This window comes from Taudactylus pleione, unplaced genomic scaffold, assembly GCF_031769625.1.
Source record: "Taudactylus pleione unplaced genomic scaffold, aTauple2 ptg000360l, whole genome shotgun sequence".
Lineage (NCBI taxonomy): Eukaryota > Metazoa > Chordata > Amphibia > Anura > Myobatrachidae > Taudactylus > Taudactylus pleione.
This window is the reverse complement of record NW_028284761.1, coordinates 4,244,124-4,264,307: the sequence shown is the minus strand read 5'-3', so window position 1 is coordinate 4,264,307 and position 20,184 is coordinate 4,244,124. Positions and strand designations below refer to the sequence as shown.

Below are 20,184 nucleotides of genomic sequence, written 5' to 3'. Positions count from 1 at the left end.
TGATATAAGAGAAGAGGTGATGAGTAGGTTTTGTTGCCTGGCTATTATGGGAGAAGTGGTGAGATGCCATGCTGCTGTCCAGGCAGAATGTCAATATTCTGAATGCCGACAGTCAGAATGTAAACACCAGAATGTCAACATGTTCTCAATGTTGATGGTCAGAATATCGACATTGACTTTAGGTCGACAATCAGTATGCTGACATGATTAAAATGTCAACACCAGAAGGTCAACATATAGTTTTTTGCTTATTTTAAGGCTGAGGGGTAGGCTTAGGTTTATGGTTATGGTTAGGTTTATGTTTAGGTTACGGTTAGGTTTATGGAGATGGTTCTGTAGGTTTAGGATTAGGTTTAGGGTTAGGCTTAGAGCTAGGTTTAGGGTTAGGTTTAGTGTTACGTTTAGGATTAGGTTCAGGCCCAAGTTTAGGGTCCAGATTAATGTTAGAGTTGTGAGAGAAGGTTAGGTTTAGAGTTAGGGTTAGGTTAAATTAAGTAAAAAACTGTATGACTACATTCTGGTGTCAACATTATGAAAATGGTGACATTTTCAATGTCGACATTTTGATATTCGATTTAAAGTCCATGACGACATTCTGACTGTCAACATTTAGAACCTGGCGACATTCTGATGTAGTCATTCTAAATGTTGACTTTTCATACCACACCACCTGTGATGTCTGGTAATGCCCGGCTGTTATAGAGGAAATTGCGGGATGCAGTAATGACTGACTGATATAGAATAAGTGGATAGGATATATATTACTGTTATGAAAGAAGAAGTGGGGATAATGCTATGATACATGACTGTTATAATAAAAGAAGTATGGGAAGGAAGTAGTGTCTGGCTGTTATAAGAGGAGAAAATGAGAAATGTGTTGCAATTAATGTCACTAGAAGAGAATAAGTGGGATGTATGTTGGGCAGAAGAAGAAGAAGTGGGGAAAATGAGATGACTAACCCATATACGAGAAGAAGTGGGGAGTATGTGGTAATTCCCTTCTGTTAAATAATAAGTGGCATGTTATGATGATGGCTATATTATTAAATGAAATGATTCCGAAGCTGTAGCCTAGTTCTCATAAGAGAGGACATGGGGAATATAATGTGATGTCTGGCACTATTGTAAGAGAAGTCAAGATAATGTTGAAATGCCTATTGCTATAACAGAAGTGGGAAGATGTTGTGATGTCAGGCACTATTAAAGAAGAAGGGAAGAAGTTGTAATGTCTGGCACTATTACAGAAGAGGGGAGGATGCTGTGATGTCTGGCACTGTTAGAGAAGAGGGGATGATGTTGTGATGTCTGGCACTATTAGAGAAGAGGGGAGGATGTTGTGATGTCTGGCACTATTAGAGAAGAGGGGAGGAGGTTGTGATGTCTGGCACTATTAGAGAACAGGGGAGGATGTTGTGATGTCTGGCACTGTTAGAGAAGAGGGGAGGATGTTGTGATGTCTGGCACTATTAGAGAAGAGGGGAGGAGGTTGTGATGTCTGGCACTATTAGAGAACAGGGGAGGATGTTGTGATGTCTGGCACTATTAGAGAAGAGGGTAGGAGGTTGTGATGTCTGGCACTATTAGAGAAGAGGGGAGGATGCTGTGATGTCTGGCACTATTAGAGAAGAGGGGAGGATGTTGTGATGTCTGGCACTATTAGAGAAGAGGGTAAGATGTTGTGATGTCTGGCACTGTTAGAGTAGAGGGGAGAATGTTGTGATGTCTGGCACTATTAGAGAAGAGGGGAGGATGTTGTGATGTCTGGCACTATTAGTGAAGAGGGTAAGATGTTGTGATGTCTGGCACTGTTAGAGAAGAGGGGAGAATGTTGTGATGTCTGGCACTATTAGAGAAGAGGGGAGGATGCTGTGATGTCTGGCACTGTTAGAGAAGAGGGGAGAATGTTGTGATGTCTGGCACTATTAGAGAAGAGGGGAGGATGCTGTGATGTCTGGCACTATTAGAGAAGAGGGGAGGATGTTGTGATGTCTGGCACTATTAGTGAAGAGGGTAAGATGTTGTGATGTCTGGCACTGTTAGAGAAGAGGGGAGAATGTTGTGATGTCTGGCACTATTAGAGAAGAGGGGAGGATGCTGTGATGTCTGGCACTGTTAGAGAAGAGGGGAGGATGCTGTGATGTCTGGCACTGTTAGAGAAGAGGGGAGGATGTTGTGATGTCGGGCACTATTAGAGAAGAGGGGAGGATGTTGTGAAGTCTGGCACTATTAGAGAGGAGGGGAGGATGTTGTGATGTCTGGCACTATCAGAGAAGAGGGGAGGATGTTGTGATGTCTGGCACTATTAGAGAAGAGGGAGGATGTTGTGATGTCTGGCACTATTAGAGAAGAGAGGAGGATGCTGTGATGTCTGGCACTGTTAGAGAAGAGGGGAGGATGTTGTGATGTCGGGCACTATTAGAGAAGAGGGGAGGATGTTGTGAAGTCTGGCACTATTAGAGAGGAGGGGAGGATGTTGTGATGTCTGGCACTATCAGAGAAGAGGGGAGGATGTTGTGATGTCTGGCACTATTAGAGAAGAGGGAGGATGTTGTGATGTCTGGCACTATTAGAGAAGAGAGGAGGATGCTGTGATGTCTGGCACTGTTAGAGAAGAGGGGAGGATGTTGTGATGTCGGGCACTATTAGAGAAGAGGGGAGGATGTTGTGATGTCTGGCACTGTTAGAGAAGAGGGGAGGATGTTGTGATGTCGGGCACTATTAGAGAAGAGGGGAGGATGTTGTGAAGTCTGGCACTATTAGAGAGGAGGGGAGGATGTTGTGATGTCTGGCACTATCAGAGAAGAGGGGAGGATGTTGTGATGTCTGGCACTATTAGAGAAGAGGGAGGATGTTGTGATGTCTGGCACTATTAGAGAAGAGAGGAGGATGCTGTGATGTCTGGCACTGTTAGAGAAGAGGGGAGGATGTTGTGATGTCGGGCACTATTAGAGAAGAGGGGAGGATGTTGTGAAGTCTGGCACTATTAGAGAGGAGGGGAGGATGTTGTGATGTCTGGCACTATCAGAGAAGAGGGGAGGATGTTGTGATGTCTGGCACTATTAGAGAAGAGGGAGGATGTTGTGATGTCTGGCACTATTAGAGAAGAGAGGAGGATGCTGTGATGTCTGGCACTGTTAGAGAAGAGGGGAGGATGTTGTGATGTCGGGCACTATTAGAGAAGAGGGGAGGATGTTGTGAAGTCTGGCACTACTAGAGAGGAGGGGAGGATGTTGTGATGTCTGGCACTATCAGAGAAGAGGGGAGGATGTTGTGATGTCTGGCACTATTAGAGAAGAGGGAGGATGTTGTGATGTCTGGCACTATTAGAGAAGAGAGGAGGATGCTGTGATGTCTGGCACTGTTAGAGAAGAGGGGAGGATGTTGTGATGTCTGGCACTATTAGAGAAGAGGGGAGGATGTTGTGATGTCTGGCACTATTAAAGATGAGTGGAGGATGTTGTGATGTCTGGCACTATTAGAGAAGAGCGGAGGATGCTGTGACATCTGGCACTATTAGAGAAGAGGGGAGGATGTTGTGATGTCTGGCACTATTAGAGAAGAGGGAAAGATGTTGTGATGTCTGGCACTGTTAGAGATGAGGGGAGGATGTTGTGATGTCTGGCACTCTTAGAGAAGAGGGGAGGAGGTTGTGATGTCTGCCACTATTAGAGAAGAGGGGAGGATGTTGTGATGTCTGGCACTATTAGAGAAGAGGGGAGGATGTTGTGATGTCTGGCACTATTAGAGAAGAGGGTAAGATGTTGTGATGTCTGGCACTGTTAGAGTAGAGGGGAGAATGTTGTGATTTCTGGCACTATTAGAGAAGAGGGGAGGATGTTGTGATGTCTGGCACTATTAGTGAAGAGGGTAAGATGTTGTGATGTCTGGCACTGTTAGAGAAGAGGGGAGAATGTTGTGATGTCTGGCACTATTAGAGAAGAGGGTAAGATGTTGTGATGTCTGGCACTGTTAGAGTAGAGGGGAGAATGTTGTGATGTCTGGCACTATTAGAGAAGAGGGGAGGATGTTGTGATGTCTGGCACTATTAGTGAAGAGGGTAAGATGTTGTGATGTCTTGCACTGTTAGAGAAGAGGGGAGAATGTTGTGATGTCTGGCACTATTAGAGAAGAGGGGAGGATGCTGTGATGTCTGGCACTGTTAGAGAAGAGGGGAGGAGGTTGTGATGTCTGGCACTATTAGAGAAGAGGGGAGAATGTTGTGAAGTCTGGCACTATCAGAGAAGAGGGGAGGATGTTGTGATGTCTGGCACTATTAGAGATGAGGGGAGGATGTTGTGATGTCTGGCACTGTTACAGAAGATGGGAGGATGTTGTGAAGACTTGCACTATTAGAGATGAGGGGAGGATATTGTGATGTCTGCCACTATTAGAGAAGAGGGGAGAATGTTGTAATGTCTGGCACTAAGTGAAGAGGGGAGGATGCTGTGATGTCTGGCACTATTAGAGAAGAGGGGAGGATGTTGTGATGTCTGGCACTATTAGAGAAGAGGGAAGGATGTTGTAATGTCTGGCACTATTAGAGAAGAGGGGAGGATGTTGTGATGTCTGGCACTATTAGAGAAGATGGGAGGATGTTGTTATGTCTGGCACTATTAGAGAAGAGGGTAGGACGTTGTGATGTCTGCCACTATTAGAGAAGAGGGGAAAATGTTGTGATGTCTGGAACTATTAGAGAAGAGGGAGGATGTTGTGATGTCTGGCACTATTAGAGAAGAGGGGAGGATGTTGTGATGTCTGGCACTATTAGAGAAGAGGGGAGGATGTTGTGATGTCTGCCACTACTACAGAAGAGGGGAGGATGTTGTGATGTCTGGCACTATTAGAGAAGAGGGGAGGATGCTGTGATGTCTGGCACTATTAGAGAAGAGGGGATGATGTTGTGATGTCTGGCACTATTATAGAAAAGAGAAGGATGTTGTGATGTCTGGCACTATTAGAGAAGAGTGCGGACGGGATAATGTTGTAATGCCTGGTATTATTAGAGAATAGGTGAGCATGTTGAGATGGCTGGCACTATAAAAGAAGAGGGGTATATGTTGAGATGTCTGGCACTATAAGAGCAGAATATGTTGAGATGCCTTTCACTATAAGAGAAGATGGGAAGATGTTGACCTGCCTGGCACTATAAGAGAAGATTGGAGGATGTTTTGATGGCTGGCACTATATGAGAAGAAAGGAACGTGTTAAGATGCCTGGCACTATAAGAGTAGAGCGGATAATGTGCTATGCCTGGCTTTTATAAGAGGAGACAGGAAGATGTTGGCATGCTTGGTTATACAGATTGAGTCTCCCATATCCAAAATGCTTGGGACCAGGGGTATTTTGAATATCGGAATATTCCGTATTTTGGAATATTTGCAAAAAATAATGAAATATCTTGGGAATAGGACCCCAATATACATACAAAATGCATTTATGTGTTATCTACACCTTATACACACAGCCTGTAGATCATTTGATACTATATTTTTAATAATTTTGTGAATCAAAAAAAGTGTAAATACTTGAAATTCATTTACAGTATGTTTTATATACACCTTATACATACAGCCTGAAGATGATTTTATACAATATGTGTAATAATGTGTGCTTTAAACAAAGTTTGTGTACATTGAACCCTCAGAAAGCAAAGGTTTCACTTTCTTAGTCATGTTAAAAATATTCCGTATTTCGGAATATTCCGTATATCGTAATATTTGGATATAGGAGACTCAACCTATAATACCATACATAATGGACCATAAATATATGAATTAACAAATGTTCGGTGATGTTTGTAGAAGTAAAGTGGTTGGAAATTCGCTTCTACCATTATTGAAGCCGAGCATATGAGTGTGTGACCAACATACTAACATACTGATATTACTTTAAAAAAATGTATCCTTCATTTTAATTTGTTGCTACTCTCTGCAGCCATTCTTTAATTATCTATACTCTGTTATGGCTATATATTAATTACATTATCAATTAAATAAAGAAACTCAGTTATAAGCGTAGCGAATCTAAACTTTGACACTAAGGTAAAAATGTTATATAATGATTCTGAATGTTTTATCAAGTTTAATGCTAAACTTTAACAATAACAGTATAATAACAAATAATAACAAAAAAGCAATGTACCACGTTGAGGCATTTTTGTTGAAACACGAAAGGGAAGCCTAGATATCTCATTCAGGATATGGCAAAATTCCAAATCATTTTATAAAGAAGCTGATAAATTCTGAGCCAAATACAAAGCCTTATTTGCATATTAAAATTAAAAAGGAGGGGCACAAATAATTGCTTGCTTTCTATAATTTTAGTACAGTCTCCTGTTTACTTAAATTACTGGAAGGTGATGATTTGGCAATTTAGTCAAATGATTCCTGGGAATTTAGCCAACACAAGGCCTTTGCTAAAGTTCTTAGGTCAAATTCTGCATAATTCTCAATATGATACATTCCTAAATTAAACTTCATTGTCTTAGAAAGTTTCCATTGAAAATATGTTATATAATAATACTGGACAAGCAATCCACAATTCTTCATTATAATTAGATCACTGGGGACTCATGGCAATTCCCACTCATATTAATACATAAACATGTTCTGTGTACGGAATAACCTAATACCAGTTAGATTTAATAGACAATTAGAGAAAATGAAATATAAATACATAAAGTTAATAAATAACAATTTAACATTTAACATAACAATTTCCTCTGTAATCAGATACCTGCAAGCAATGCATAATCATTCAGACATACGTACAAACACAGCTACGCACATATACATATATATGTATGTATATGTGCGTGCAAACATACGTACAAATAAACGTACAAACACAGCCACGCACATATATATTTTCTTTATCCAAATAACCTACTTTAAGAACATCATCGTCTGCTAAGTGAAATGTTCTGGCTGAAATATTGATTCCTTTCCCTGCTTGTACTTGAATGCTGTAAATACATTCATGATTATTTTCATAGTTCAATGGGTAATTCGGAGACAGCAGAATTCCTTCATTACTTGTTGCAGATGCTCCACATTCAGCTGCAGATAAAGCACAAAGTGAGAGGAGACATTTTAATAGGTAGTGCTGTGCTTTGTAACTGCTTTTCCCAATGAAACGGTAAAACATAACTAAGCACATAAACATAATTACCAATCTGATCCCTTAAAACTGGGGTTTTTAACACTCTCGGCTGAAGCACAATTGTCTCACTCAAGGGGATATAGAAATCCCTATAGCAATTTACTAATGATGGATTTGACGTTATGCAGTTAATATTGGCATTATAAGGATAATATATTTTATTTAATGATATTTAAAATGGGCCATATTAAGTGCTCCATATTGATAACGCAGACCCCCAGAACCACTATTTATTTATTATTCTGCTAATGATTGTAAAAGTCTAAATATTTTAATATTAGCCCTTGCTTTATTAAAGCCGTCATATCTTAATATACAGCAATACAACATCATATATTACTTTAAAATTTATAAGCAGTTAAAAAAAAAAAAATAATAATATATATATGTATATATATATATATATATATTAATCATTGGTGAACATAACCACAATGACACCCTTGGGCCATGGCAATAAATATATTTATCTCAGAGAACATAATCATTATCACTGTAACAATGTTAGATTAACAATTTAATTAAAGGACATATTTATTTATTTATTAATCATAACATGTTCATTGATCATTACAATTACATTATCGGATGCATTAATATTAAAATATAGAACTTATAAATGTCGATCACAATATTTACTTGACTAAGGTCGATTTCATTTGAACTTTATCAAATGAATCTGCATAGAGTCAGGGTTTGCTCAGGCACCCAGCCTCCACCTAACTCTGACTGTCCTCTTAGAACACTCTTTGGCACACAGCAAGGCAATATCATTGACAATATGGGACTGTGACACTGAATTATTCCATAAATAGAAGCTGTAGTAAATTTTTGGCTTTTATTTACATTTGCAAAAGACACAAAGCTGTAGCCATTTTTATAAGCTAGTTTCTCCTCATATAGACTTGATTATTGGCATAGAGGCTTAATTTTTATCAAGATGAAATGACATGGCCACACAGATTACATTTGTATCAAAAATATAAATATATATATAAATCAGGGGCGTCTTTAGAAAGGTGGGGGCCCGTGTGCATTCCCCGTCCGGGGCCCCCTCTTCTCTTCCCGGTAGCTGACTAAAGCGGCTGGCCAGCCACTGGAGCATTAGTAGGCTCTGGGCACTAGAGTGTGCCGAGTCTACTGCATATACGCAAAACGTCGGAAAAATGGCGGCAGCGGGCACTTTTCTGGCTTTTTGCACAGCTCTGACACCCAGCGTGGGACCTCGGAGAGGTACGTTTTAAGAAATATGGGTGAAGGGTGTGCAGTGCGGGCCCCCCTGGACCCAGGGTGCTGTGTGCACTGCACACCCTGCACGCATTATAGATACACCCCTGATATATATATATACAATCAGGTGCATAAATATTGGGACATTGACAGAATTTTCATATTTTGGCCTCTATTCACCACCACAATGGCTTTGAAATGAAACAAACAAGAGGTGCTTTAACTGCAGACTTTCAGATTTAATTTGAGGGTAATTACATCCAAATCAGGTGAACGGTGTAGGAATTACAACGGTTTCTATATGTGCCTCCCACTTTTTAAGGGGCCAAAATTAATGGGACTATCAACTCAAAAGCTATTTCATGGACAGGTGCGGGCTATTCCCTCATTATTTTATTATCAATTAAGCAGGTAAAAGGTCTGGAGTTGATTCCAGGTGTGACATTTGCATTTGGAATCAGTTGCTATCGACTCTCAATATGAGATCCAAAGAGCTGTCACTATCAGTGAAGCAAACCATCATTAGGCTGAAAAATCAAAACAAACCCATCAGAGAGATAGCAAAAACATTAGGTGTGGCCAAACCAACTGTTTGGAACATTCTTAAAAAGAAAGAATGCATCGGAGAGCTCATCAACACCAAAAGACCCGGAAGACCACGGTAAACAACTGTGGTGGATGACAGAAGAATTATTTCCCTGGTGAAGAAAAACCCCTTCACAACAGTTGGACAAATCAAGAACACTCTCCAGGAGGTAGGTGTATTTGTGTCAAAGTCAACAATCAAGAGAAGACTTCACAAGAGTGAATATAGGAGGTTCACCACAAGATGTAAACCATTGGTGAGCCACAAAAACAGGAAGACCAGATTAGAGTTTGCCAAACAACATCTAAAAAAGCCATTACAGTTCTGGAACAACATCATATGGAGAGATGAAACAAAGATCAACTTGTACCAGAGTGATGGGAAGAGAAGAGTATGGAGAAGGAAAGGAACTGCTCATGATCCAAAACATACCACCTCATCAGTGAAGCATGGTGGTGGTAGTGTCATGTCATGGGCATGTATGGCTGCCAATGGAACTGGTACTTATTGATGATGTGACTGCTGACAAAAGCAGCAGAATGAATTCTGAAGTGTTTCGGGCAATATTATATGCTCATATTCAGTCAAATGCTTCAGAACTCATTGGACGGCACTTCACAGTGCAGATGGACAATGATCCGAAGCATACTTCAAAAGCAACTAAAGAGTTTTTTAAGGCTAAAAAGTGTAATGTTATGCAATGGCCAAGTCAATCCCCTGAGCTGAATCTGATTGAGCATGCATTTCACTTGATGAAGACAAAACTGAAGGGAAAATGCCCCAAGAACAAGCAGGATCTGAAGACATTTGTAGCAGAGGCCTGGCAGAGCATCACCAGTGATGAAACCCAGCATCTGGTGATATCTATGCATTCCAGACTTCAGGCTGTAATTGCCTGCAAAGGATTTGAAACTAAGTATTAAAAAGTGAAAGTTAGATCTAGGATTGTTTAGTTTGTCCCATTACTTTTGGCCCCTTAAAAAGTGGGAGGCACATATAGAAAACGTTGTAATTCCTACACCATTCACCTGATTTGGATGTAATTACCCTCAAATTAAATCTGAAAGTCTGCAGTTAAAGCACATCTTGTTTGTTTCATTTCAAAGCCATTGTGGTGGTGAATAGAGGCCAAAATATGAAAATTCTGTCAATGTCCCAATATTTATGCACCTGACTGTATATATGTATATATAAACCCCAAGAGCACCTGCCCTGGAACTATAGAGCTACCTATTTAAACAAACCCCAAGTCTAAATTTGCCCTCTACCCTGACTTTAGATTACTCTCAAATCCTCAGTTCTATCCGTCCATGCCACATTTCAGCTTGGTACCGCCAATAGCTTTTGAGGTGTAGCCCCTTAAACACCATAACCTCCCCCCCTCTCCATCAGGAATTCTCTATGGGAGGACCTTATAATACAAGCTGCACTTTTATGAAAAAGGAGTTGGATTCCCCAAAACATCATTGCTGAGCCTTCACTTTATTTGAAAAAAATTCTCATCAAAGCCCATGTGCTTCTTTTCTTTAAATTCTGTATATAAAACCATAGTTGGACACCAGTGATTATTGGAAGGTGATGACCAAGCAGAAGTACATAATATGCCTCTAGCATAACTGTATTTGCAGCCACAGCATCTCGCACTTGTTTCTGGACATTAACTTTCTATTTCCACTGCTGTGTATTTAATATATGAAACTCCCTGCAGTAAGATGGCTTGCCTGTGACAGAAAACTCAGAGAAAGACTGTTATACAGTAGACAAGGGGTTTTCAACCTTTTAAGACAGTGTGGGCCACTGCGGGAGCCAAAAACCGGAGCTCAAGAGTGAGCGCCAGCCTCCGGCTGCTCTGGTGCTGTGGAGAGGGAGCCGGCTGTCCGCTGGTAACAAAATCTCAGTGGTTGCCTGGAAAATGGAGCCTGTTGGTGGTCCAAGGGGAACAGCTCCACGGTGCCCTGGTCGACAGGCCATGGGGAAGGGCCACGGGTTGAAGACCCCTGAAGTAGATTATATAATTGCACTTATGAGGAGTATAACTGATTAGCTTTTTTTCTCATTATGTATACATTAAAGATCATTCATCATGGAGACAATGGGGAAATGTCGACATGTTAGAATGTTGACACATCATCGTTGGTGGCTCAGATGTAAATTACATGATCCACACGGCTGCAGCTGTTCCAGCGCAATTTCTAGTCCCAGCAGTCATTTGATCTTCACTTACGGCTCAGGCCTCTGATCCTCCGTCGTTTGGGTAAGTATTATTCTACTATATCTAACCCTAATCCAGAACCTTGTACTTCCCTCTAGCGCGTGACAATTCCCCCCTCCAACATTCTAACCCTAACCTCCCGCCTCAGCCTAACCCTCATGTTGACATTCTGACAATGTTGACATTTCACATGTTGACACTGTGAGCATGTCAACGCCATGCCTGTCAACATTTTGAAAATGCCAACATAATAACTGTCATTATTGTGGTGTCAACATTGTAATTGTCATTGTGCACATTCCATCGTTCCAAATGAAACTAAACATAATTGTGTTTTATACTATGTGCATTTCACTTGCATGAATATCAGTACATTTTTATATTTGCACAACTATTTTGGACTTAAAATTATAACCCTTCTTGCTTTGTAACAGATGCATGCTTATTACACAGACTGAACCCACTTGAAACACATCTCAATACATATCAAAAACATAATATCAAAAGCAAACACAAATGGAATGTGATTTATATGCATCGTTACTAGCATTTTAATGCATGGAAGGACGCATTGCAAATGCCAGTGTGTGCACAGTCTTACACTACAGAGCATGTGCTTTGCAAATTGCTTTTTTTCCCTTCTTTATATTATCTAAAAAATGTACTACTTTGCTTTTTTTATGTTTGAAAGTACAAATGTAATGTATCAACAATGAAACGAAATGTTCTCACAACTCTAAGGGCTTGTTCACAACTATCTATTGCTAATGGGCTTTTCTAACACTTATGCCTTAAAAAGTGTATTAAAAGTTGTATTTGTGCTCGCTAATGGGCTTGGCTATAGCATTATAGAATGTTAATGTGCCAAGTTTAAAATTTTAGAATTCAACATGATATCTTTGTTGTGTTAATGCATAATACCAGTTCTGCAGATAGTATTGGCAAAAGCACAAAGCATGACAAGTGCATTAATAACATGTTAAAAATTAATTGCATCACTAAAACATGCCTAAAGCATGTGTTTGTTTTCCAGTGTTTTTATTCAATATCCCAGTGCATTTGCGGGAATAAGCCCTACATGATCACAGTCTAATTTTGGTAACAGTTTTATTGTACTTTGCATGTGATAGAAAAAAAATTAGTTTAAGTTCACAACTATGACATACATCTAATAATAACACAAAATTATCTAAACAATATAAATAAGTAAATAACTGTAGGTGATGAAAAAAGTATTATCAAAATAGGGAAAACAAAACTGTATTTTATTACATTTCAGAACAGTGACTACACAGACAAGCAAATGAAAGCAGCTGACCACGTACCCACACACCTTGGCAGAGGTGCACTCCACACACGGCGCCCACCACCCAGGCAAATTATTTCATATATTCCATCTAGACGATATCCAGATGTGCAGGAAAATGTTATGATGTCCCCTACTGCAAAATGATTTCCTTGCCGTCTTCCATATTGTGGGACACCTGGATCCTCACATGGTTCAAGGCTGTATTCTAAAAAAAAACAAGTACAAACATTTTTTGGCATTATTATATAATATTATTATAATATATTATATAGTTTATACATTTTTAATTTTTATTTACCTTTAAAAAAAAAGATTGGCCTTTATTATTGATACAAATGTAAGTGAAATATTTGACTGTTGTTAGTTTAAATGACAGAAGATAACAAATCTCTAACTAGATTTTCCATTTGTAACTTTTTTTGCTTCTACTGCCAATGATGATTATTGACTGGAATGTTGACTGTTAACCTAACATAAACAAACACAATATATATATATATATATATATATATATATATATATATATATATAGGAAAACTGAATCTGCGGCACTAGGAGTCTTTAAAAGTAGTTTTAATGTAGCACCTCGCACTGACGTTTCGGGGCCCACACGCCCCTTTGTCAAGGTAAATAGATTAAGCAAAAATATTTTTTTGCTTAATCTATTTACCTAGACAAAAGGGCGTGTGGGCCCCGAAATGTCAGTGCGAGGTGCTACATTAAAACTACTTTTAAAGCCTCCTAGTGCCGCAGATTCAGTTCTCCTATCTACAATTTGCGGAGGGCACAGGAGCATCTGTATTTGAGTTTAGCAGAGTGCCAGTCCAATCTTGCTGCATACATATATATATATATATATATATATATATATATATATATATCTAGAGAATCCATAAGGTAGGCACTCCCTCTAATGCTCAGCTTGACCGAGGTGCCAGCAATAAAATTCAACAATAGCCCATATCCATTAGCAGCGGCACTCATCGGATTTCCAAAAAAGAAATACAGACACACATGAAGTGATTCTACATTTCGGGTTTATTTCAACCCTTCATCAGGAACCTGACGAAGGGTTGAAGTAAACCCGAAACGTAGAATCACTTCATGTGTGTCTATATATATATATATATATATAGTTATTATTTTTATTATCATCATTAATAATAGTAATAATAGTATTGTAATAATAACAAATATTGTTATTGCTAATATTGTTATTATTATTATTACTACTACTATTATTAGTAGTATAATAACAATATTATTATTATTATTATTATTATTATTATTATTATTATTATTATTATTATTGTTATTATTTAGATTGATTAGTATGTGTAATACAAATATATAGTACATGAAATATATTTCTAACTCAAATAACAGCTATAGCATTTCTCTTATACTAATTATTTTCATCTTCATCTTCTTTTTTTTTTTTCATTTAAAAACCATAGATGTCTTTCAGGTTTTACATGAAATGCTGAATTAATTTCCTTACCAGAAAAAGTAATGTTGAATCCTTCATATGATATTGAAAAATCTGAAATAAAACGCAGTTGAGCTCTGAAATTTCCATAGAGACCAGCGTTAATTGCTGCAGGGAGCTCCGAGCTCGTGAGTCGTGCCAGTGGCTGGGTAAAGCTACCGTTTTCCGTGATTAGTAAGTAGTCATGAAGATCTTCCAGATGAAAGGTATGAAAGGTGAACTGTACTCCTGAAAAGTAAACTAGATTTAGAGATACTCATCAAAATATTACAAATAATTCCATATCATATTGCTGGCAAACCCATGCATTTAATTCTGCACAAAACATCTGAAGATAAGAAAATAAACATTGCTGTCTCTAAGGAGATTGTTAATGACTTTTTTTCCATATATTAGAACACCTAGATGACAACATATTTTGCATGAAATTCCAGCAGTGAGAAACTTGCATTATCCTAGGCCAGGAGTTGAAATATTATTTTCCAATATTAATTACAGTACAACACAAAGCAAATAGTGTGTACACATGATTGAGATTTCCAATGAGAAGATATAGAGAACAATAGTCATTGATGTAACAATGTAAATTGTACAATAGAGAATGGATTTTATATTGTATGTATTCATTTGATACATATAGTATTGTCATTGGCTGACACTGGTGCAGGGAAGGGAAATATTTATAGAATGGAATTATTTTAATCAATAATAGCCCGATACTTTGACTAACACTCATGAGATCAAATGAAAACCCCAAAATATGCATTATTGAATCCTGTAGAGAATGTATCAACCCTGCACATTCTTATGGAGAATGGACTGATTATGCAAAGTATGTCCTTACACATTGTTACCATGGTCCATGCAGAGATCACTTTTAAAGCTTGTGCTCTATAGGGAGCAATAGACCATATTTTGAGCTCTATTCATGTGGAATGTACTTTACAATGTCCCTCAGAACAAAAAATGAATTGAAAGAACAGGGGGCCTGATTCAGAGCCGCTCGCTGTTTGCGAGCGCTCACTCTGAATCAGGGCGGGGTTTTTTTTTGCCCTCCAGGCCGCATGCTAGGCTGTGGGTGACCACCCACAGCTTTTGCGGGCAGCCTGGCGAAGGTCGTGATTATCGCGACCATCGGGCTTGCGAGTAGACCCTGTGGTAGGGTCTCGGCTCCCGCAAGCCTAAGTGGACTACCTGCTCTAATAGAGCAGGAAGTCCACTACTGATATCCTGAGTGATGTCAGTAGGGCCGCCCACAAACGCCAAGCGTTCCTAAGGGAATGCCTGCTTTTGTGCAGCCAACCCCCCTCCCCACCTACAAAATGGGGCGAGCTGTCTATCAACATCGACAGCCTCCCCGTCTTGTAGCGAGACCCGTTACGACGGAGCTGCCGTCACAGTATGGGTCTCGTGCGCAGTCGGGGACCATCGATCCGCTTTCGAGCGAAGTGTGCTCGCGAGCGGTTCTGAATTAGGCCCAGAATACAGATTTCTAGAAATGATGTGCTGAAAAGAGATTTTATTAGTTAACCTGTAAAATACTGAATATTAATATATCTATATCAATGTGGGGTTTGGTACAGGATCCTGGCAGTCAGAATCTCGATGGTCACAATGCCGGCTCCAGAATCCCGATGATGAAAATACTGATGCATGTCGGTAAGTATTCTAACCCTAACCCTCCCCCTAACCCTGACCGTCTTCTTTGGCAGCATAACCCTAACCATCTCTTCCAGCAGGCTAACCCTCACCCTCCATCCCCACAGTCTACTCCTAACCCTCCACCTAGTGCCTAACCTTAACCCCTAACTCTAACGCTAATACTCACCGTCAGGATTCCAGAGTTGGTATTCTGACTGCCAGGATCATGGCCGCATCTCTTAATTGGTACCTGACATGGGACAATAGTATTCTGTTTTCTGAAGATATTCACCTATATTTATTGCTTATTTTATGAAGTAATGTCCCAAAGATCGGAAGCTGCAGATGTTACATCCATATAGTTTAGCTAATAGCCTTATATTACTTGCTGAAAACTATTTATTACCATAGTGCTGCAAACAGGTGGCTTTGTTATCAAAATATTCCTGCTGTCTATACTGTAGCTTAGTTTCAATAGACCAGCAAAATGTAGTAAAGTCGAGCAAGACTGGTGTGTAGAGGCAGACAGAGGAAAAACATGACTCTTGTGTTGTACTTTTGTAACATTGGTTGTGGCTCATTACTGTGTATTGTAATGCATAGGACACCATTTTTTTATTAAAATCGCCCCTTTAATGTGTATGGGGGAACTGGGAGGTGTATTTACTCTGTTTCAGAGATATAACTACTGTATGTAGCTGAGTAAGATGCATGTTTCACTAGGTTGCATTTCATTTCTTGCCATAAGAAAGACGAAGTTGGCGTGCAAGAATGAAATTCTTATAAGGAAGTTGGCATGATTTAAGGAAAATAATCTGTATCAATATCGCAAGATTGAAGAGCACAGGCTCACCAACAGCTGAAGGAGATCGTTTACAGTATAGTGCAAGAATATTATTTATATATATATATATATATATATATATGCAGCATTACTGCCTCACACCACTGAGGTCCAGTGGTGAATCGGGATGGACGACTTCAAGATGGCCACCATACAGGACATCCCCGAAACGTTTTCCCCCACACTCATAATATATGTGTAGGCACTGGATTATTATTTCCTTACTTGTTTCCACACTTATGGACCACCCTATATATATATATATATATATATAGCTTAGCATAGGATCGCTCGGCACTCTTCCTCAAGGATATGATCAAGTAGGTGCCCTCCGCAATGTAAAAAACGTAAAATGCAGAAAAGGCGGCGGCACTCCAGAATAAATCACGTTAGAGCAGGGTTATAAACTAGAGGTTTATATAACCCAGATCTAGCGTGATTTATTCTAATTTATTCTGGAGAGCTGCCGCCTTTTCTGCAATATAGATATAGATATAGATATATATATATATATATATATATATATACATACATACATATACAGGGTGGTCTATATATGTAAACAGTATATATATTTATATATACAAGGTGGTCTATATAAGTATACAGTATATATATTTATATATACAGGGTGGTCTATATATGTATACAGTATACATATAAAGGTACTTAGGAAGCAGCCCACTGTGCCTGCAGTTCTGCCGCCCAAATATTGGCATGTCCAAGGTTTTATTAATTTGATTATAATAAATTTATACAATGAACGCTCATGATGCACATCACAAGTGATTTCCATCATTTAATTGGATCCTGGATTATCTACATCAGAGGTTCTCAAACTCGGTCCTCAGGACCTCACACAGTTCACCCAGCAGGTGCACAGGTGTATTCATTACTCACTGACACATTTTAAAAGTTCCACAGGTGCAGCTAATTATTTCACTTGTGGTTCTGTATTACCTGCAAAACATGCACTGTTTGGGGTCCTGAGGACCGAGTTTGAGAACCTGTGATCTACATGGAAGATAGTGAAGCTCACAATATCTTGTCTCTGCTGTGTATAGGTGATGTATACCCAACATACTGCTTGCTGTGTAAATGTTGTAACTAGGTTCACAAAAGCAAATGATATATATAAAATATAAATAAAACACATTCATCAAACTTTTCCCTCCTAGTTTTCAGACACACATCACTATGAAGTCATGTTAGGAGGAAACTGAAGAGTCTATCAAAGACATAAGCTTGGAACTTGGACTGAAGGATAATGGAAAGAGGTAATGGTTTTATTCCAATTAAGGTTTATTTTAATGTAACAGCTTTCACAACATGAGCCCTCCTAATCAATGTGATGCCATCAGCTGCCTTGTTCTTCACGAAGCTACTTAATGCACTGTGCAGTTCTCTTAATGGAGATAAAGCAGGTACTGAGAACAAAAGTATGCAAAGCATGATACTTAGTAACAGAGATGGGAGGTAATGAAAGCTGTAATTCCCTTTTATTTGCCTAATGGCAACTATAACAGTAACTCTGGTGTTAAGCATATAGTACTGTAGCTAACAAAATGAACACACTGTAGATGCCAAATATATATGTACAATGGTATTTAACCTATACTGCTGTTATAATGAAGCTTTGCTTTACTGAGACTTCTATCCAGAGAGTTTTCAAGGTGAAATGATGTCCTTTATGATACATACAGTATATATACATTTACATGTATAATTTTCTTACTGCTACCACAGAATCCTGATGACATGTAGCAAGTAACCTGTCCGTCAGAGCTATCTCTGGTAACATGTTCGCGGTTGCCATAAAGTCCACCCCTGTTACATAGATGTATTAGTACTGTAGGTATCTACTTAATAATTGTGTATGACTGTTCCATCTCCTCAATGCTTTGAGGGGAGGTCAGGATGGAGCCGCCATGGGGGGGTGGAGGCAGGATAGAGTGCGACGGGGGGAGAAGGAAAAGGACAGCAGATAGGGTCTAGGTTATTAAACTATCATGATGATAAATATATGTTACAAATCTGATAATTTCATCTTGTATAGGCTCAAAAAAAATATGTTAGAAAGGTAGAGACTCCCTTTTAGAGGAAGACATTGATCACATTAACGGTTGGATGTATATCTGGGGCTCATGTACAATTGGATGTACATATGTTTATTCCCCTGTAGGATATGCATTTCCATAAACAACAGGCACATAAAAAATGTCTATTCATTGGTTTGTATGTAGATTTTTGCATTTCACTGACTTGCATCTTATTAAACCTGGAGAGGCAGATTTGGGGTGCACAAATGTAGTCTGAATACAGGAAAGGCATCTTCACATAATCACAACACAGTACGATGTGGACTCTTCCACAGATAGACCTTTTAGATGGTATATATTTTACAGGTACTGGAGGGCAGCACTGGGGTATAGTGGTTAGTATTGCTACCTCAAAGCACTGAGGTCAAATTAAATTTCCATCGAGGGCTCTATGTGTGTGGAGTTTGTATGTCCTCCCTGTGTTTGTCAATGGCCTCCAGCTTTCTCCCATGCCCCAAAAGCTTATTGGTAAATTCATTGGAATCTGACAAAATTGTATGTGTGTTTGTGCTTTTGTGTTATAGGATTTAGACTGTGAGCTCCAATGGGGCAGAGATGGAAATGAATGGCAAAAATTCTCTGTACAGTGCTGCACAAATTAGTTGCACTATAATAATAATAAAAATTATAATACAATATGCATTAATGTGATGACAAACAGTAGCAAAAGCCATATATATTGAAAACTCTCGCTTATGGTGTTTAATTCATTTTATGCAGTTAATATATTTTATGCAGTTCTGATCATCTATTCACATGACTTCATTCACATTTCCATTTAAAATACTACATAAAAGAAGATTTCCATTGGATGTTTATATATAGGGGTCTATGTACTAAGCCTTAGAGAGACATAAAGTGGATGGATATAAAGTAGCAACCAATCAGCTCCTAACTGTCACTTTACGGGCTATGCTTGAAAAAAGACAGTTAGGAGCTGATTGGTTGGTACTTTATATCCATTCACTTTATCTCTCTCCAAGGCTTAATACCTAGACCCCTTAATTTTATTTGTTTAATATGTTTGTATGCACTTTAACACTATGAAGCCACATCTCTGTGTTGCCTCTGCACTATGTTAGAGTGGGGTATACACAGTTGTATGCTGTATACCTGGTGCAAAGCATACTGTGTTTGTGCTGGATGCATGCTTTTTGTTACATGTATGTCTTCTATGCGCCATTTGTGAATACATATGTATCCACCTTTACATGAGCCCCTGATTCCCCCATATTGTGAAGGATGAGTATCAATAATACACTTTTTTTAAAAGGTATCATAATTGGTATTAACTGGTAAAAATAACAAAACAAATAATAATAATAATAATAATAATAATAACCGTTACCTCTCCCGTGGGTCACTTCTATTGTCCATGTACAATTTAAAGAGTTTGGGTAAAATTCAGGGTAACCAGGAGACAGAATTGTACCGCTTGGACCTCTGACATCTCCACCACATAAAGCTTTTAAAGAGAATGAACAGAGTTTACAATAAGGTTACACAAATAAATAACAACAATGATCTTGGTATTAGGTGTGACATTTACATACACATTTTAGCATTTTAACATTAATGTAAAAGCAAAAAGTTATTCCAATTTGACTATAATA

The 20,184-nt window shown here is 38.8% G+C and overlaps 1 protein-coding gene across 1 annotated transcript in view; it reads right to left on the bottom strand.

Annotated features, from left to right (window-relative positions):
* The window catches only part of CSMD3 (CUB and Sushi multiple domains 3), a 1,208,248-nt gene that overhangs the window by 478,016 nt on the left and 710,048 nt on the right, over positions 1–20,184 (bottom strand). The window contains exons 20-23 of the mRNA XM_088444368.1: positions 19,920–20,036; positions 14,000–14,215; positions 12,515–12,703; positions 6,889–7,058 (exon numbers count right to left, since the gene is read on the bottom strand). Coding sequence (XP_088300494.1) covers positions 6,889–7,058; positions 12,515–12,703; positions 14,000–14,215; positions 19,920–20,036 — 692 coding nt within the window. The remainder of the gene's footprint in view (positions 1–6,888; positions 7,059–12,514; positions 12,704–13,999; positions 14,216–19,919; positions 20,037–20,184) is intronic.